The sequence below is a fragment of the Phasianus colchicus genome, chromosome 3 (genome assembly GCF_987193195.1).
Source record: "Phasianus colchicus chromosome 3, bPhaCol1.hap1.1, whole genome shotgun sequence".
NCBI classification, from domain to species: Eukaryota; Metazoa; Chordata; class Aves; order Galliformes; family Phasianidae; genus Phasianus; species Phasianus colchicus.
The window spans coordinates 21971919-21993065 of record NC_143438.1 but is presented as its reverse complement, the minus strand read 5'-3'; the positions used below and the strand labels follow the sequence as shown (position 1 = coordinate 21993065).

At 43.0% G+C, this 21147-nt stretch overlaps 1 protein-coding gene and 1 pseudogene across 2 annotated transcripts; both read right to left on the bottom strand.

The window, feature by feature from the left end:
* Positions 1-13063: 13063 nt before the first annotated feature.
* On the bottom strand, positions 13064-14650 carry LOC149918453 (uncharacterized; annotated as a pseudogene).
* Positions 14651-17877: 3227 nt separating this feature from the next.
* LOC116226509 (E3 ubiquitin-protein ligase PHF7-like) lies at positions 17878-21085 on the bottom strand. Of its 2 annotated transcripts, XM_090138324.1 has the most exons (10): positions 21062-21085; positions 20849-20973; positions 20450-20541; positions 20257-20358; positions 19898-20022; positions 19550-19712; positions 19353-19459; positions 19024-19137; positions 18759-18877; positions 17878-18610 (listed from the first exon to the last, which is right to left on the bottom strand). In XM_090138324.1, the coding sequence occupies exons 2-10, from the start codon at positions 20898-20900 to the stop codon at positions 18180-18182; spliced, it is 1305 nt and encodes a 434-aa protein (XP_089994450.1). In that variant the 5' UTR covers positions 20901-20973; positions 21062-21085; the 3' UTR covers positions 17878-18179. The 2 variants fall into 2 exon arrangements, with proteins under 2 accessions (XP_089994450.1, XP_089994449.1); XM_090138323.1 differs by having other exon boundaries at positions 19353-19712.
* Between the last annotated feature and the right edge of the window lie 62 nt (positions 21086-21147).

The window sequence follows — 21147 nt, the reverse complement described above, 5'->3', positions numbered from 1 at the left end:
TGCAGGAAGGGGTGGAGCCTGGCTCCACCTCTCCTAGACCCATTTAAGAGCTGACTACCAGTGGGAAAGGATCTCTCTCTCTTCAGAAGATCCACTCCTCTGGAGTTTCCTGAGCGAGCCCATGACACGGGTAAGCTTCCTATTTAATCTCTTTGTCTCGCTGTGCCTAACTCTCTTGCTTATTTCATTATTATAACATCTTAATATTATTTGATTATATAATATTCCTTTATATAATTTTCATTGATTATACACATGTGAAAGCCAAAAAATAGTTAACCCCTGAAGACCTTTCAAGCTGAAACAGCCATGACATTAGTGAGGTGAAAAAGAAATTAAAAGCTCATGAATATGGGAAAGGTAGGTTGATAATATGTGGTCACTTGGTAAGGCTGTGCCCATAACCAAGTAAGTTTTGTTCTACTTCTCTATCTTGAGAGTTTGGAGGGCTTAGTGAGCATGAACTTCACATGAACTCTGATTTCCTTAGGTGCCCAGTGGCTGAGCCACAAGGATCTCAAACTGCGTTATAATTAAGACGACAACATATATTGGTATGTCAGGAAACATCATTTAAGTTTTTTTCCATTGCATTTCCATCTGTAAGAAACTTATCAAGAGACATTTCCTCAGGTTTAGAATAGCTACTGTGAGTGGGTGCTTATAAAAACAAACGAACAACAACAACAACAAAAAAAAACACACAACAAACTTGAACAAACACATACTTGAGATTTTTGTTTTTTGCTTGTATCGAAAACTCCAGAAAAGTCAAAAAATGAGGGTCGTTTCATTTTCTTTGCTTATGCTTTAATTTCCAGGACTCTTTGAATGGGAAGAAGGGTTTCAGTATGATTACCTTCCCAGGTATGTGAACTTGAACTTTCTGAAAGACGTTTTCCCAGCAGAAATTGCTAGACAAGATTCAGCCTCGAAGGAAGAAAAAAAAAACAAACCTTCAAAGTCCTACGGGTAAGGACTGTATGTTTCCTTTCTCAGAAGAGCTGAAAGTCTATTTTATAATCTAATATTAAGCAAATCTGAAGCAGAACTCTTTAGTAGTTTACACGTCTTAACACAAGCTAGTCCTATGAGTGGTTACTTGTTACTTTCCCTTTTAATTTAATTAGTTCTCCCGTGTTGTTAATGTGAAGCTTAATTATACCAGATTCTGAATGCACAATCCTCAGCCACGGAACAGCTAACAGACTGAATAAGAGAGATTCTAGAATCTTTTTCTCTAAATGTTTTCAAAACTCACCTGGACACTTCCCTGGCCTGGCCAGCCTTCTTTAAAGAGCCTGCTTTAGCAGAGTGTTGGGCTGAATGATCTTCAGAGGTTGGTATTTCAACTCCTATGCTTCTGTGAATGCTGTTTTTTGTGGAGGGAGCTACAATTTAGTTCCTCTTGAGGATAATGTTGAATTTAAGTTACTCTAATTAGTTAATAGTTTTTGGGGCAGCATGTCTTTTCGTGCTACCTGGAGTATAAGACAGTTGACACGTGCTGCAGTTATTTCTGTATGCAGAAGAGAAAGGGAAGTCTATCTTAGTGTTTTCTCTCTCTTTTTATGTAGTATTTTCCAGCAAACAATACCATAATGTGGGTCTGTTTCTTTAAAAAAAAAAAAAAAAAAAAAAAAAAGCTAGTTCCAAAGGCTTCAGGAAAATAGTTTAAATACTAGATGGGTGGAAAACCTCTAGCACTACTTAAAAAGCTTAAGTTTGCGGCAGCACTGCCTCTTCTGGTGTCTTTATGGTATTCATGTAAGCCAAATGAAACTTATTTACACACATTAGAAGTAGTGAGGAGAAAATATTAAAGAAATATAATGTTAAGCAGTGAGATACAGGCATACAACTCTTTGCAATGTTAGCAATAGCTAGTTGCAAGCTTCTTCATCTCTGTAAAGAACTACCTTAAGTAATTTGTAGTTATTTGATTTTTTTAAATATCAAATAAATGTTTACTGCATGACTTCTTTTGTTATGCACTCTAAATTTATGAGACTCCTGAGAAACTAATCTTGGATTAAGGTTGTTTTCAAAAGAAGAGCGGAGAAAATGTCAGGGGACTGTCTATTTGAGTGCAAAATGGCAACATTTCCTAGTAAAATGAATTAGTTATTGTGATTCAAGACTTGAAATCCCAGATGCTTGTCTAAAGCTATAGAACCTGGACCCACCTTGTGATTTTTTTTTTTTTAATATCTAGAACAATTTTGTTAGTGATTTGTTGTTTTTCTCTGCAATGAAACTTAGTTTTGGTGAGCATAACAACAACTCACTGTAACTAATTATTTTTGTAGGGACTGCAGTGATCCCAATTCTATTGCTTAGTTAAATTTCAAGGGTAAGTAGGAAAACAGTTCCAAGTTTTATATAAGTTAGTTGCCAGTCTGTGGAAGGAGATCAAAGAAAATAGTGATCAACTGATGTGAATAACTGAATAACAGTTCATGAACTTTTATATGGCGTAGAAAAAAGTCAGTACAAATACTTGTATGGAGTGAATTCATTCTGAGGACATCAGTGTTGTTTTTCCCCCCAACTCAAAAGAAATAGTATGTATGAAGTTGCTGGCAGAATTCAAAGGGTCTTTTCTTTATTTTCTTTGCAGAGGAAAGCAGATGTATGCTAATAGTATTTTACTGTGTAATTCATTTCAAATGAACTACAGGACCATTCAGTTGAGCATAACAGTATAAAAAGCAAGAATATGAACTTAAAAATTAATCCAAGCATTTCTGCTGTTCATTTGGTGATAATATCCTGAACTGAAAAATACTGGAGTGTGAGAGGTGATCCCAAACTAGATGAAGCTCTGAAAAGAGCGAAATAAACTTGAGTGAAGAGGAAATAGAGGCATAATTGTTGACGTTATATAATGCAACCATGAAACACTCTTCTCTTGGTCTACCATCCATATTGAAGACAGTCATCATAAGTATAGGGATGACTGCAAAAAATGACGTGGAAATTGTGGAAATGTAGTCTCATTTAAAAAAAAAAAAATCTGTGCATCCACCTAAAATTAGTGCTGAAAGTGGATTAATTCTTCTCTAGAGAAAGAAATCTCAAAATTTGAGAATTTAAATAACTAGAGAAGAGGAAAAAGTATTAATGATCAACACATCTTTAATTCTTACTCATTTGTTTCCAGTTTTAAAGTTGAGTGACAGCTTGCTTTTAACCATTCCGGTATTTACAGGGTCTTCTACTGGAAGTAGATAATATGGGTGTGTTCTGTGTAGGGAAGTCAAAACAATCTCTAAAATGGTAGCTGATAAAAGTTGTGAAGAGTACTGTTATTTGGTGGATGAATCAATCATACATCATAAAAATTCTTCACTGCCTTGTTTCTGTCTTGGTTTGTGTCTTACAACAAATGCTTACTTCATATGAAGGCGGAATGTGCAATTCCAGTTTAGTCTGGTTAAAAACAATTTCCTTTCCAAACAGAAAGGGGACTGGTTAAGTTCAATTCTTCATAAAATGCTTAGAGTTCTCTGAGATGCCGTAGAAATGTGAAAAATGCTATTGTGATACTGTAATATGTATAACAATCCTGAAAGATTTCTTTAATTTCACAAATATAAGATTGAAATGGAATCTTGATTAGCACACATGTGGGAATCGGTTGTATTTAATGTCTCAAGTTGAATGATTCTGCAGCACCTCTCTAATCTTCTGTGTATAATTCTTTACTGACACCTTGTCCAACATGTTTGAGCTTGTCTCCACGTGCTTCAAATAAACATCTGGGGTTTCTTTGACTTTTATCTAAAATACTCATTTCATCAATGTGACGAAATCTGCAGAAGTGGAAACTAAGCATAAAGCTCTTCTGTGTATGAAAAGTTATGTAAAGTGGCCTTGCTATATAGTTCCCTATAGTGTGTTTTGATATGACAGTGAATTACTTTCAAACATTGGTTCACTTGTGATCATTTTTTCCTCTGTGATTTCCTGTGTGAATTTCTGGTTTTGTACTTTCCCATCCAATCTGTTTTCCTTTTTGAATTGTCTAAGTTATTTCCTCTAACTGTATTTCAGATCGCTTCAGAACCTCTCACATTTTGCCAGTTTAATGCCAAGTTTTTTTTTTAATTCAAGAAAGTATGAAAAAATCTCACTCCTGTGTTTTGTGGCAAGAAATCTTTATGACTTCTGAATGTACCAGTCTGTAAGCTGTTCTTTGAAGGCATGAGGCTATTAATGAGCATACCACACTTATTAGGGAAATTTAAGGAGCTTATTGGCTAGAGACAGCCTTGAAATACTGCTTGATAGTACAGAAATCTGTTTGAGCACAAAATATTCTTTAAATAAATATGTAAACAACTTTGCATTAGGATGTGAAATAATTGACATTTTCCTCCATCTCTCAAGGTAAAAGGAGGCTGAAAGGTTTAGAAAGTTACAGAGGAAGAACATCTTGGACATGAGAACCATCCAGAATTAAACTAACAGGTATTAAAAAATATTTTTATATATATATATATTCATATATTCATTTTGTTATTTACTTAAGCCACAACAATGACAAAAAAAATTGTCTCCTGCTTATCTCCCAGAGAGCCCAGTGACTGGTCAGCTTCTTAGTAATGTTGCATCTAGTTAACAAATGAAATGTTAGAGTAGGCTTGAGAGATTTTTGCTGGGTATATGAGCTGTGGCATTTTTTGACACTTACAGCAGAGATGTACTGGAGAGGTGTCTGAAGTTGGAGAAAGGCATACTTGTCATTTCTGAAGTTCATGCTCAAGTTCATATGATGATACAGTCAGTTTCAAAATCACTTGGGAAATAACATCAGAATTTGAAATACACACTGAATTATCTATGAAAGCAACTGTAGCTGTTTCTGGAATATGTTTTAGCATGGCAGATGTAATGAAAAGTAAGCATACTTTTGTGTAATTGAACTCACTAACTTTGAGGAGGGGGATGAGAAGGAATGATAGAAAATAGCTGATGAGGAAGCATGTTTCATTCCTATAATGTACCTCACATAAAACTGATTTAAAATACTGAATGTCACTCTTTGAATTGATTTGTTTTTTGATTGTGAGTCCTCCAAATTTTGACCAGCAGAATTGGGTTAAAAGAAATTTACAAATTTAAAAGAATTTACAAATAAAAAAGTTACTCTTAAAATGAGGAACTGATTAGCCAGCCAAACAGAAAATGATCATGACTGGTGGTGCTGCTACTCCTTGGGGAAAAGCTTGAAATGAAATCAGGAGGCATCTATCTTAGCAGTATCATCAGGGTAAAGATGTCTTTCTTCACCTTCAAGAAATGTTATAACATGCTTCTCTTCCCATGCAAGAGCATGGTTCTGCTGACTGTTTCTCTAAATAAATAAATAAACCTCAGCTATAAAAATTTATCTTCATTAAAATGTAGTTCCCATTTCATAAAATGAGTGTTAGCTGTAAAGTGAGATTTAGTTACTTGTCTAGTTTTATCCTGATACATTTTCAAGCAGCTCATTACTTCTCAACAAGCATTGGGATAACCTGTTTCATTTGAAATGCAGTAAATAGTGACAGTAGTGAAAAAATACGGATTTCTGAAGGCTAAGTAAGATTGATAAACCTTGTAATCAGGAGAACATGAAATATGTAATATTTGCTCTTTGAAAACTGCTCTAAGTTTGCACAGTGAAGAATGTACTTGATTTCTGAGATGTCAGTTATGCCCACTGAAGGAATGCTACACTACGCTTAGTCCCTGTGGCTATTTCAATTCAGTGAAAGATGATATGGTGGTGTTATTTTCAGTACCAGTGATACTTTGAGAAACTTTGAACTAGCTTCAAATCAACAGAAATCTCTTCTGAAAAATCTATTAATCTTAAAATATTCAATCACTTCAGATTGATTTTTTTTTTCAAGAATCATGCTGGCTAGTGTGTTTTAAGCTGGCAGGTAGCTCAGCTTTCACTCACTCGCCCCCTTCACAGTGAGACTGGGGAAAGAGAAGCAGAAAAAAGCAATAAAGTCAAATGCATGGGTTGAGATAAAAACTATTAAAATAGGGAAAAGGAAGAAGGGGGAGAAATTATTACTGCAATCAGTATATAGCAAGTGATGCACAAACAATTGTGCATCACCTGCTGACTCATGTCATATGGTACATGATATCACCTTGGCCAGTTTGGGTCAGCTGTTCCTCTCAGGTCCTTGCGTACCCCCCACTCTCTTGCTGGCAGGACAGTATAAGAAGCTGAAGAAATGAAAACATCTTTGTCTCTACATAACTTTTCAGCAACAGCTAGAAAGTTTGTGTTCAACATTGTTTTTCTCCTAAAACCAGAACATCTCATCTTTCCAGACACTATGAAGAAGCAGCTCTCCTAGCTGAGTCAAAGACTATAAGATACGCGTATTGATAGAATCATAGAATTGCTCAGGTTAGGAAAGACCTTAAAGATCACCAAGTCCAACTGCAACCTAACCATACTACCCTGACTCTAACTACCCTGCACTAAATCGTGTCCTTGAACACCACATCCAAATGATTTTTAAACACATCCAGGGATGATGACTCAATCACTTCCCTGGGGAGCCTATTCCAGTGCTTAACAACCCTTTCTGTAAAGAAGGTTTTCTTGATATCCAACCTGAACTTCCCTGGCACAACTTGAGGCCATTTCCCCTTGTCTTGTCACCAGTGAGAAGAGATCAACCCTGCTCTCACTGTAAGCACTTTTCAGATATTGGAAGAGAGCAATAAGGTCCCCCTCAGCCTCTTTTTTCACAGGCTAAATATTCCCAGTTCCTTCAGTGATTTCTCATAGGAGTGACATTCTCCAACCTCCTCACAAGCCTTGTTGCCCTTCCAGCACCCCAGTGTCCTTTCTGTATTGAGGTGCCCCAAACTGAACAAAGTGTTTGAGGTGAAGCCTCATCAGTGCCAAGTACAGGGGCAGGATTACTTCCCTCATGCTCACTACACCATTCCTGATACAAGCCAGGATGCCATTGGCCTTCTTGGCACCTGGGCACACTGCTGGCTCATTCAGCTGACTGTCCATCAGTACACCAAAGTCCCTTTCTGTCAGGCAGCTTTCCAGTCACTCCTCCCCAAGCATGCAGAGTTGCCTGGGGTTGTTGTGACCAAAATGCAGGACCTGACACTTGGCCCTATTGAAACTCATACAGTTAATCTTGGCCCATCAATGCAGTCTATCCAGGTCCCTCTGTAGCACCCTTCTCCCCTCAGGCAGATCAACACTCCTTCTCAACCTGTTGTCATCTGCAGACTTACTGAGGGTGCGTTCAATCCCCTCATCAAGATTGTTAATAAACATGTTAAATAGAAATGACCCCAGTACCGAGCCCTAGGGGACACCGCTCATGACTGGCCACCAACTGGATTTTACTCTGTTGACCACAACTCTTTGGGCCCAGCCCTCTAGCTAGCATTTCACCTAGTGGAGTGTATGCCCATCCAAACCACGGACAACCAGCTTCTCCATGACAGTGTTGTGACGGACAGTGTCAAAGGCTTTACTGAAGTCCAGGTGGACCACATTGACAGCCTTATCTTCATCCACTAAGCAGGTCACCTTGTCATAGAATGAGATCAGGTTTGTCAAACAGGATATACTGTTCGTAAAACCATGCTGACTGGGCCTGATCCCCTGGTTGACCTTTAACTGGTCCATGATGGGTCCCAAGATTATCCATTCCATAACCTTCCTTGGCACTAAAGTGAGACTGATGGGTCTGTAGCTACCAGAATCATCTTTCCAGCCTTTTTTGAAGATGGGTGTCACATCTGCCAGTCTCCAGTCCTCTGGGACATGCCCAGTTAGCCAGGACTGCCAAAGAATGATGGAGAATGGCTTGGCAACCACATCTGCTGACTCCCTTAGCACTCTAACATGCAATCTATCTGGCACTGTGGACTTGTGAGCATCCAGCTTTTGGAGCAGACCCAAAACTATCTCATCATGGATCATGCAGGGCTTATTCTGTTCCCCATCCCTATCTACCAGTGCAGGGGGCTGTGTTCCCAGGGAGTAACAAGTCTTACTATTAAAGACTGAGGCAAAGAAGGCATTAAGTACCTCAGCCTTATTCAGATCCTTGGTCACCAAGTTGCCCTCGGCATCCAACAAGGGATGGAGATTCTCCCTATTCCTCCTCTTACTGTGGATGTGTTTATAGAAATATTTATTGTTATCCTTTACCTTAGTGTCCAAGTTCAATTCTAGCTGGGCTTTGGGTTTTCTAATTTTCTCCATGCACAGCTTCACTACATACCTGTAGAGAAGTGTCATCATAAGTAGCTTGCCCACTCTTCCAGAGACCATAAACTTTTCTCTTGAGTTCCAGCCAAAGGTCTGTTCAGCCAGTCCAGCCTCCTTGCCCATCAGCTCATCTTCCGTGACTTGGGGGTGGTCAGGTCCTGCACCTTTAAAATTAATTCTTTAAAGTATTCCCAGTCTTCCTGGTCTCCCACGCTCTCCAAAACTACCTCCTAGGGGACCATTTCAACCATGGTCTTAAAGAAGTTAAAGTCTGCCCTTCGGAAGTCCAAGGTGGCAGTTCTGCTGACTCCCCTCTATGATTCAGTAAGAATTGAGAAATCTAGCATCTCATGATTACTATGCCCCAGATGGCCTCCAACCTTTACATCCCCCACTAGACCTTCTATGTTAACAAACAGCAGGTTCAGGATTTTGCTTTCCCTTGTTGGCTCCTTCACCAGCTGTGTCACGAAGTGATCTCCCACACACACTAGTAATCTCTGGGACTGTTCCCTATCTCCTGTATTATAAATCCAGCAGATGTCTGGAAAGTAGATGTCCCCCACAGGAACAAGGGGGAGAGATCTTTATAGACAGTTGGGTGAGATCTAAAGTGTCTTGTCCACCTCTTCATCTTGGTTAGGTGGCCTATAGCAGACTCCCATGATAATGTCAGTCTTATTGGCCTTTGCTTTTATTCTGACCCACAAGCTCTCAACCCTATCATCACCATCATTAATTTCCATATATTCACATTCTTTCTTAACATAGAGGGCTACACCACCACCTTTCAAGCCTTGCCCATCTCTTTTGAAAAGTCGGTAGCCATCCATCACAGCACTCTAGCTGTGCAAGTCATTCCACCATGTTTCTGTGATGGCCACTTGTATAGCCAATGAAAATTATATAAAGGAATATTATATAATCAAATAATATTAAGATGTTATAATAATGAAATAAGCAAGAGAGTTAGGCACAGTGAGACAAAGAGAATAAATAGGATGCTTACCTGTGTTGTGGGCTCGCTCAGGAAACTCCAGTGTTGATTAATCAGAGGTTCAGGCCATGACTCAGCAGTTCCCATACACTCCAACCCTTCACAGCGTGAATCAATGATCAGGTTGACTAATGGGCAAGCTTTTCCTAATACAGAGACCCACTATATCACAACGTTTATACAATTTCCATCGTGACACATGTTGGTACAATTCAAGACAAGTGACAATTGGTGAACGTTGATAGTCTTGTATGGGCCAGTGCTCGATGAAGTTACTAGAGGCATGCAGACATCAGGTGCAGGTCCGTCTTATGTTCCATCAGTCCCATTTAGGCCATCACTGGGTGTCACACGTGATCTGACTGTAACACTGGAACGCTTTGATGGCATTTCGTTCCTTCTGGTGATCCTGAAGGCTCGAAGACTCACGGGGAGTAATACAGATGATTCAAGGGTATCAGGAGGGGAAGGTCTGCTCTCCAGGGCAAGATACAGGCCGTATTTCTAACCTGGGTCAACACTTCTGCTTGTACTGGGGCATGTCCCAGCCGCCTGTACCACACCTTCTGGCCAGATATCTGTGGCTGCATAACTATATCAGGCACCAAAGAAGGTGTCCTGATCTGCCATAGGGACATGATGAGGGTCCCTTTAGCAATGAAGATCAGAGTGTTGACCACAATATCAGTAGGCCACGTACCTATTACTGGAGGAACTACTGAGCCTCCCACCTCCAACAGTCTCCCCCAAGGTGCAAGTACACCACTGCAGTCCTACCTGCACCTTCCAAGGCCATTTTTTTCTATGGGTGCCTGGTTCTAAATTCTCAGGGGCAGGGAGCAGAAGACTATTTTCATTACCAATCTGGGGTCTTACCTGATAATCAGTGCCTGTAATTTGGATCCTAAGCGGGGTAGCCCATGTTGTCTGCAGCATTCTCAGGGCACTGGGTCTGCCATCTCGGGGTCTTTCATTCAGGTCCCGCAAGGTTTCATACAGTCTTTTCATCCACCCCTGCAGGGACTGGGAGTCTGTCTTCAGGGCAGCCTTAAGAATACCATTATAACATTCAATGAGGCCTGCCCCCGTTGGATTATATGGCAGGTGGAATCGCCATTCGATGTTGTTTTCTTCTGCCCAGCGCTGTATCGTTGCACCAGTAAAATGAGTACCTTGGTCGCTCTCGATGACTTGAGGTGTCCCGTAGGCAGACATCAGTTTAGTCAGTGCCTTGATGGTATATGCCTGGTTTGCTTTTGGTACTGGATAGGCCTGCAGTAGCCCACTTACAGTGTCGACGCAGGTCAGGGCATATCTCGCCCCCTCAGACCAAGGAAGGGGCCCAATGTAATTGACCTGCCATCACTGGAGAGGATTGTGTCCTCCAGCAAGATGGGCTGTTGTTTCTGGCAATGATCTTGGTCTCATCTTAGAGCAAGCGTCACAATCCTGGCATGCCTGGATGATGTCAGGTAGCTGTATGGGCAGCCCCCATGCTTTAGCAGCTGCCCACATTGTTTTTTTTCCTCCCGCATGCCTTAGCTTCTAATGTAACCAACGGGTGATGTTCTCAGATGGTGAATTCTCAATCCATCGAACGCGGGCCAGCATGTCATCTTCATCATTTCCCGGTGACTGTAGGGGCTGATGACCAAAAACATGGTAGACATGTATAGTCCTGTGTTTGACTGTATTCCATATGTCTAACCACATGTCTTTGCCCCAGATTGGTTGGGTGTGGATAGTCCATTCCTGGGTGGCCCACTGTGCAATCCAAAGAGTGAGCCCCCGGTACACAACCCAACTGTCTGTACAGATATTCAGAATACCATCACCATGTTCCTTGGTTATAACCATCCACACGGCTCGCAGTTCTGCCCATTGGCTGCTCTGACCATCCCCCTCGTCAAACCAGATTGTCTCAGTCGAAGGATGGTATGCTATCGCTCTCCACTTGCTTGGGTTGCCCTTACTGGACCCATCTGTATACTAGGCATCTTCAGGGATAGGATATTTCCCCTCCTGAATGGGACTCTTCTCTGGTGGAGCGACCAGTGTTTCTTTTGGTGCATCACAATGATATGTTACTGGGTCTAGGATCTTCTGAAGCTCTTCTTTTAAGGGTGATGAAGACAGACTGCTCCTTTGGCTGAGGTAAGCAACCCATCGTGCCACTGTTTGTGCTTGGGCCACCCCTGTCTTAGGAAGGTGGGTCAGATCTTTCACCCACCCCTGAATTGGTAGAGTGGTCTTAACTATAACTTCAGCCATTTGAGTTATTGGTTCTACTGCCTATAATGCAAAGTAGGCAGCCAATAACTGTTTTTCAATCATACTATATCTTTCTTCTGCTCCGTGCCAGACCTGAGACCAAAAGCCAATGGGGGTCCAAACAGAACTCTGGCGTTGCCACAGGCCCCAACCAAAGCCATCTTGAGTAATGTGAACATGCAACTCAGCTGGGAGGGTAGGATCGAATATACCCAATGCCTGGGCTTGTTTAACTGCCAGTTTTGCCTGTTAGAAAGCATCCTGTTCTGTTTTCCCCCAGTCCCATAGCTGCCCCTTTTTTGTGAGTCTGTACAGTGGCCTTAGCAGCTGCGCTAGATGAGGTATAAAGGAACACCAGAAACCCAGTATACCTAGAAACTCTTGCAGCTGCTTTGATGTTGTAGGGACTGGGAACGCCTGAACCTTATCTATGACAGCACTGGGTAGTACTTTGGTCTTTCCTGACCAAACCACCCCCAGGAATTTTACAGACAGGCCCAGACCTTGCACCTTTTGGGGATTTATAGCCCATCCCCTCTGTTGTAAATAGGCGGTTAATGAATCTGCCGCCTGCCCTACTGCCTCCAGTGAGTCGTATGTCAGCAGGAGATCATCAATATAATGATACAGATTAACATCATCAGGTTTTTCCCCAATCAGCCAGGTCACACACCACTAGATTGTGACAATACGTTGGTGAATGCACATACCCCTGTGGCAGGACCTGGAAGGTCCACTGCCTGCCTCCCCACGTAAACGCAAATTGATCTTGCGATTACTCAGCAATTGGGATACTGAAGAACACATTTGCTAAATCTAAAAAACCTATCATTGTGTTCATCTCCCTACTCATCGTACCCATTAGGGAGGCAATATTGGGTACAGCTGCATGAATAGGCAGCATGACCTTATTTAATTCTCTGTAATTACTGTCATTCTCCACGTGCCATCCGACTTCCGCACTGGCCATATGGGGGAATTACATGGTCTGTGTGCAGGTCTTATAATGCCCACTTTTTCTAATTCCTGCACCGTTCTCGATATTTCATCTTGTCCACCCAGGAGTCTATATTGCCTTACATTAGTAATCCGGCACATTTTCGGCAGGCAAATAGGCCCATGTTTCACATGGCCTCTTAATATTGCCTGCACCGCCCGGATACTGATACATCTCTGTCAAAGTCTGAACTCTCCCACAGTTGTCTGGAGAGCCAGACCCCATAGAATATCTATACCCAAGATGTACTCCTGGACTGGGGCAATAGATACCTTATACTCCCAGGGTGGGAGACGCCCAACCCCCAGTTTTAACCATGTTGGGGTGACAGGAATAGTCTGTCCCCCAAAACCACCAATCATCATTCTGTCTCCATCAAATTTGGTTGAATCTCCGTAAATAATTGATGTTTCTGCTCCAGAGTCCACTAATGCCATAACTCTTTGAATGTTTTTTCGGGACCAATAAATTGTTAATTCTACATAGGGCCTCCGGTCCTGTCTGGAGGCCCTAGGGAGACTAACATCCCTCATCACACCATGAATTGAGCTATGTCCAATTCTTTTGCTTCTGGTGGCTCAGGCATTGTAGCCCAAGACACCTGAGGCAGCTTTTTTTTCCTATTAGGAACAATGAAATCTTCTAGGTTCCATGTCGTTGTTGGCATTCTCTCTATAACCCTTACCCTTGGTTTCTTAGGGTAGGTCTGAAATTTTTGGCTGTCCTTTAGTTGTTTCCACAGTTGGAGAAGGATATGGTTGGGCTGGCCGTCAATCTTAGCAAATTGGACCCCAGCCCAAATTAAATAATTAAACATTTGCTTTCGGGAGACCCTTATGGGTCCCGATTGAGGAGCTCGAGTAGACGGCATTTTGGTTTTAGTCACCAGCAAGACCTCAGCTTCTTTTAGTGTCCGAATGTTGCACCTATTCCGCAGGCATTCTGTTTCTCCTAGATCAGCCACTAACTGCACAGCCTGCTGGACAACTGCTTCTGAGGCCACTATGGGATTTAATATAGAGACCAGAGTACCATACAGATGGGAGCGAGCTTGTTGTAAAATTAGGTCTCTCATCCCCGCTGAGAATTTGACCAGATCTGGGCCATCAAAGGTATCTTCATAAATCGCTTCCTTTACACCTAGTTCAGAGATGTAATTTTGAAGGTCCTCCATGGAGGACCACATCCCTGTATGTAAAGGAATGTCAGATTTATTGGGCCATACCATACAGCAGGCTGCCATTAACCGTTCTATTATAGAATGGTTTTCATCATTATATTGATTACCTGCATATAATCTCTGTCTGAGAGCAGAATGGACAGTCATTGTGGCCAATTTGGCTATTTCCAGGCCATTCACCAGAACACTTTCTGCCCCAGAATCCCACAGTCTTAATAACCAAGCCAGCACACTTTTTCTAGGTTTCTGCCTGAATCGTTGGACTAAGTCCATCAGTTCTGTTGCCGTGTACGGTCAGGCTGTTACATGCAAGTGGGTTTGAGCGGGGGGCCACTGATCAGGCAGCACCCCTGCTGGTCTGTCCTGTACCTTTTTTGTTTTTTGAGTTATAACAGGACAGACTTCTAGTGCACCCGTCAAAATTGGAGACTCAAGATCTGATTTAGATTGTTTATTTTCCTGATCAACACAGTCTGTTGATTCAGGAGCCTGGTCATTGTTTATTGAAATGTTACTAACTTGACCTATTGGAAGACATAGAATTGTTTTTTTTCCTGTTAATATGCCAAGTTCCTGTTCTAACTTTTCAATACGATCTTTTAAAAGTTCATTTTCGTTCACTAAAGTATTATTCCTTATTTCAGCATTGTTTAAAGCATTTAGTAGTGGCCATGCCACTGTAGAAGCAGCTAGTTGTCTTTCTCTTGTGACTAATATATCTTTGCCTAGTCCCTGAAAGTAATCCGCTAGGCAATATGGGGAAACGTTTCCCACAACACATAGGGGACCCCATTTTTCAATGATAATTGCCAAATCATAATAAGGGGATCCCGCAAATCCTGGGATCTGCCCTGGAATTATTTTATCTAGGGGGGTAGTGTTCTCCCCCTTGAACCATTTACAGAAATTCCAAAGAAAGGGCATAGTGTAAAAGGACATGGTGTAAGTTTTAATATATTCAGCTTGCCTGCCTGGCTCGCCAAGTGAATAACCAATGAAAAATATATAAAGGAATATTATATAATCAAATAATATTAAGATATTATAATAATGAAATAAGCAAGAGAGTTATGCACAGCGAGACAAAGAGAATAAATAGGATGCTTATCTGTGTTGCAGGCTTGCTCAGGAAACTCCAGTGGAATGTATCTTCTAAAGACAGAGAGAGAGATCTTTCCCCCCTGGTAGTCAGCTCTTAAATGGGTCTAGGAGAGGTGGAGCCAGGCTCCACCCCTTCCTGCAGCACAGGTGAATTGCTTTCACCTGTGCTCCCAGGGCTGACTCATTGCTTGCCTCAGGTGATTAATCAGAGGTTCAGGCCATGACTCAGCAGTTCCCATACACCACTATGTCATAGCTTTCCAACTACACAGTGGCCTCCAGCTCCTCCTGTTTATTACCCATGCTGCATGCATTAGTGTAAAAGCACCTGAGCTGGGCCTCCTTTTGAATGGCAATAGCCCTAATACACTTACGACCATACTCAGATGTTTCCATAGCCACCAACCTCTCACCACCTCTTGTGTTTTTCCTACAAAAAGATGAGTCATCTTCCTTCTTCACCAAGACACAAGACTGTGGGGTCTTACTAGCACATTGCTCTCCTACAAGCACTGGCATGTTATGTACACGCTTTGTTCTAATGACCCCAGTTACACCTCCACCCCCCTTTGTACGTATTTTTAAGCTCTATCAATGAACCTTCCCAACTCCCATCTTAAGATCCCTTTTCACCGGTGTGATAAGCTACTCCTATCAGTTGGATAATTGTTATAACTGTGGCCATGAAATGGTAGTTACTCTGGGGAAATGTGTTTGTGGATGGCTACAAATCTGTACAGTCAACTTCACTTAAAGCGAAGTGCTGTCTTCTCTTAAAGGAAAGTAGTATGACTACTGATGCCAAAGGCAGGTTCAGGAATGGCTTAGCTATGTAGTTGTTAATTTGGCTAGATCAGTTGCAACTTCAACTGTGTAAAAAAAAAAAAAAAAAGCCAACAACAACAAAAAAACCACTGCGTAAATAAGAATGGTTCAAGATATGTATGTTTTGCTGCTTCATAGTGGATAAGCAGTTGCATTCTTAAGGTCATTGTTGAGCATCTCTTGGGTTATGTGGCAACCACAAGTTTCTCCTATAGTTAAATAATCACCTGCAGAGCATTTACTGTCATAAAAATAGTAACAAAATGATAAAACCTTAACTTCACCTGTGTGTTAATTGTCACCAGTGCGCTAGTGGAAGAATTAGTAAATAGGTTGTTAAAATACTTCTGAGATTTTTCTCAGCACTGAAGTCCTGAAAGTTATTTTAGGTCAGAAGATGACACAGTGTTAAGGAAACAAAAATTTATTGTTGCACTTTAATTCCTGCACCCCTATTGCTGAACAGACACAAATTTTGCTGCTAAGGATTGCTAGTGATGTCATCAGGTTTCATCTCTACTCACTGCATCACTAAGTGATTTCATCTTTCCTAGGAAGCAAGTATTTCAGCTCTAAGGTCTTACATGTGTAAACAGTCTTATAATTAAGGAAATACATCATTAGGATTAGGAAGTAGAAATGACCTTCATGTTTCATCAGCAGTAGTCAAGATCAAAACCTGTTTGTCCTGTAGTAACTTACTTCTGCCACAACACATTGGATAAATGAAAAGGGAAATCTGTGAGATGTGCAAATTTTATGTAGTAGTTCTGGCACACAGTGGTTGCTATTGCCTATGTAGGCCTTTGTAAAGTCTGCTTCTGATTACTCTTTGCAACTCTTACACTTTTTTTTTTTTTTTTTTTTTTTTAATTAATCAGGTTGGTTCTTGCTCTGAGTGGCAACGGGCTGAATTTACTTGAAGTTAATAGATTTGGTCTCACCTAGTGAAATACTATAGAAAGTGGTGGCAATTTAACTATTATATAGACACTTGTTTCTAAACAGCGTATTAAGATAAAATTGTAACTGCAAGTATAATTTACTTTGTCTTTTTTTTTTGGCCTGATCTTGGAATTGGACTTGATTTAGCTCCTGGACTTTCTGAGGGCAAACTGAACTCAAATCAGTCTTTCTAATGACTCAGATGAAACACTTGATCTGGATTCCTGAGCCAGAGACTTAATATATTTTGAATTATGTAATAGAGTGAAAAGATGTTCAAGCTGACAACAGAATTTTCTGTGTTTGTATAGCATTTAACTATTTGTCTGGCATCTATCAAGGAGGAAAAATGTCTTGTCTTGCAAAGTCTACCCACAAACTTTAGCTTTTAGTTCAAAAAGCTTCTGCTTCAATAGAATTTATTTATCATAATTCTGTGGTTTCAAGAACAGCAGAACAATGATGATGTTACTTTAGTTAATTCAATTTAGAGGGAATTAATGCAGAATTATCTTACTTTGTTGTTTATGTAAGTACGTCTTCTGGAACGTAGAGAGGGAGATAGGAATTAGCAAAACTTTTAGGCAAAAATTCATACAGTCTTTCTGCTCTGTCCACTTTTTATTAGAGTTGGATTTCACTGCCATTTGATGGCAGATACTGATATGGCTCTGCCAACGCAGGCTTCCAGTGAAATAAAATGTGATTAAAAAAAAAAAGTTGACCCAATATGGGTAATGCTATTAAAAGAAATACAATCAATATAATGGTAATTTTTTTTATGAAGACAGACCTGTTGATGAGGAGGAGGATAGGATATTACAGAAGTCGCACTTCCTGATTTGAAGAATTTTGTAGTCTTTAAAAGTACTGTATCTGAAAAATATATTTTTTAATTTTTATTTCTCTATCAGTAAAAGTTTTTACTAGACAGAAGCGTGATTGAATTCTTCTTGAGGGCTGTTTTCCCTTCACTTTATCAAAACTCAATTACTATACTTGAATGTGCAAGATTGGCTATGATTCCAAGTCAAACTTCTGAAACTTTTTTTAGTACTGTTTATGGACACCCCCAAAAATTATTTCGTTGTCTAGAAAATTGCAACTCTCAGTTGCAATTCTACCATGAACAGAGTTGGGGCTGGAACCCAGCTCTGCCTTGACTGGGTCATGGGAAGGAAGGTACGGTTAGGTGTTGGAGAGAAGATAACTGTGCTTTCAGCCCCTAATGCTGCCCACCTCAGGAAAGGTAGAGAAGAAGAAAACTAACAAATGTGTATAGAAGCTCCAAATTTTATTGCAATGGCCTCCATGAACTGGAGCATGTAGCATGTAGAACCAGCACATGACCTTTTCTCTGGTAGCTGGGACCAGCTGTGAGGATTTTCAGCCCGACATTGTACCCAGGAAAGGCCTTGGCAGTCTTCTCTTAGTCCAGGGGAGCGGCTTTGTGTCTTGGCTCACCCTTGCTTCCTGGACCACATCTTTAAGCAGCTGCTGGGGAATGCCTTGGTGACTCTGGTGGTCCTTGGCTGATGTAGTTCTGGGTGCAACTGCCAGCACCTGTGTCATGGCTGATCCCACAGCATCTTCGGGGTCAGCTCTGGGAATCTGGGGCCTGAGATTGTAATGGGGAGCGGCTTCGGGTTCGGACACACCCTCCCTGTCTGGACCTGTGGCTGCCAGCTTCTGGGGAATCTCTTGAAGATCCTGATGCCCTATGGCTGGAAGATATCAAGGTCCATCTCTCAGCAGCACTTCCTAGGGCTGCTGCATGGCTGCCCCCATGACATCCTTGGAGCTGGTTATAGATATCTTCATCCTGATGTAAATGAGAGTGGATTGTTCTCTGCTCCATCCTGGTCTGGCTCGACTGGCTGCTGCTCTCAGGCACCCCGGAACTGTGAGCTGGCCCCAGTACTGCCTGGCTGGAAGTGCTGCTCTCATGTGCTATAGAGCCATGCAATGGCCCCAGTCCCTGCTCACTGGCATTGCTGTCGTCAGTAAGATCTGAGTTGGCACCAGAGGCTGCAAGGGGAGGCAGGAAGGTGAGAAGGACAGACCTTCAGCTCTGCTGTGGGAGAAGCTCACATCTCTCTTTGGTGAGAGAGGTTTTGACAAGGTGCCAAGCCTTGCCTGGCCCCAGCCCAGTGGCGTGTGGCTGTCTGTCTCTTACCAGTGCTCACGCTGGCACAGGTGTTGCACTCCCAGGTATCTGTGCTGTTGCTCAAGTAGGAACACTGCCGGTGGGTACCTTCTGCAGCACAGGAACTGCACAGAAGCAGCTGCCAGGGCCTGGGAAGACAAACAAGTTGTGGATGTGAGGTCAAAGTGAGCTAGACACATGAGCCTGACAAACCAGAGGTCAGTCCTTGCTCCCCCAGCCTGTGATGAGGATGAGATCCCAGGCAGAGCCCCAGAGGGCTGCTGAGCCAACTCACCCCTCTTCTTCTGCCTGCTCCCTGCCTCGTTGGTAAAGGCACTCACTGACATCGCAGCACCCGTGCCTGTTTCCCAGCAATGCATAGGCATCATTGTCCTCCCATGCTGGTCTTCTGTCAGTGAAAGGAGGGAAAATGATGAGTCCCCACTACTCCTGAACTAAGGATTACCCAAGGTATCCCTGCTTTTCCACCCTGACTCCATTTCCAGCTCCTCCGTGAAGATGAGACCAACACTCACAGGCAGCAAAAGGCCGGGCCTCTGGGGCAGTCTCTGGGAAGGCATAGGTCTTTTGGCCCCATGTCTTGAGAGCCAATAGGACACTAACCTGTCTGGGATTTGGATTCCCATGATGCACATTTCTGTTTTAAACTTGTCCTTATCTCTGCAGTGGGGGCACTGGAAGCATTTAATACCTGCGCACATTGCCTGTCCCTGCAGCAGAAACACAAGCAGCGTGAGCTTGAGCAGGGCTTGGTGCTGCTGAGTGCTGCCACACCTGCAGGGTGAGAGGAGGGCTCCTACCTGAATGCAAGCCCGGTGAAACCATGCATGTTTGCAGGCTGGACACACCATGGTGCTGTAGGACTTTTTGTCTCCCACAGGATCCATGCAGATGATGCAACTGGTGTCTTGCTCTGGAGCTGCTTCCACTGCCTGCTGAGGGCTGTGCTCATGGCAGAAGGAACTAGGGGAAGATGGAAGGGATGGGCAAGATGAGAAGAGCTATGAGGAGGGCAGAGGAATGGGAAGGAGCTCCAGGCCTTGGCTGTGTCAGGCTGCTGGGAGGTATCATGGTAGATTCCTCACTTTCTCAGCTGGTGCCGACAGCAGGGAGTTGGCGGCTAACAGGCCAAGCATCACAGCCCTTACCTGTACTTTCCAAAGTGCTGACTGACACATTCGCCCTCCACAGTGCAGGGGAGATGGAAGCTGCGTTCACAGCCTGTTTCTGCGCAGGTGATGGAAGCCCCTCTCTTGCCACAAATGAAACAGTGCTGGAAAGAGCAGAGCAGCCCCATCAGTGGCCAGCTGTGGGCCCTGTGGGCAGGGCACAGGATGTGGGCACAGCTAAGTCACACTGCATAGCCATCTTGTGGACAAGATTCTTCTGCCAGAGCAGGATTTTCTCCTGGAGCTGGTTGGAAAGGCTGATGTTCCTTTCTTGAGAGCAGGCTAAACTCATCAAACCTCTCCTGGCACAAATCTCCTTGCTACAGTCAGGACCTCACCTTCTGTTCTGCCTGCTGGATTGTATGTCTGATGTCTTCAGGGCGCAGCACTATGATTCTGTTCAATACTCTTCCTTTTTGAAGCAGACTGGTGGAAAACATCTGTACAGGAGAAAAGAGTAAGATCTTGTTAGGACAGAAATGAAGGAACCATTGCTTAGAGGAAGGTGGAAAAAGCCCCAGAGGAACTCACCGCACAGAATGCATGGACACAGATCCCAAAGTCCACATGTTTGGGCCCACAGATGCTTGGGTCAACATCTATCTGCCCACACAGCATGCATGCTGGAGAGGAGAGAGCAAATGCAGTGAGCAGCTGGCAGGACCAGGTGTCCCCAAGGGCTGTCCCAGGGGCCTGCTCTGTGCCCTGCTTGCTGAGGGGCAGCTCTGGAGGCTGTGGAGGGGAAGGGGGTATTGCAGGCACAGTGCTCCCAGCAGGCAGCCACAGCCCAACCCTGGCCAAGGGGCTGAGGAGCCCTGCTCACAGCAGCTGGGGAGACCCTGCATGCCTCTCAGTCACACCACTTGCACCCTTCTGCCTAGTGGCAGGGGCTACATATAGGGGCTGCACTTAGGGATACTTTGATCTCACCCAGCTCCCCTGATTCTGGGGCCTCCTGCATCCTTGCAGACATGGTACACATTGACAGTGAGCACTTGCAGAGCTCCTGCCCTGACAACACTGGGCTTTCTCCTCTGCACACTCCTCTGCCAACCCTGAGGGAGAAATAGGATGATGGTGAGTTTGCAGCTTAGGGCATGTCAGCAGCCATGCGCAGCCCCCTCCTCTCTGCTCTCTCCGCACCTCACCAGGTCACACTGATGCTGCCTGACCCCAGCAGCCTTTGCTCTGCTCCCAGCCCTGCATGTCATAGTGGGACCACTCCCTGC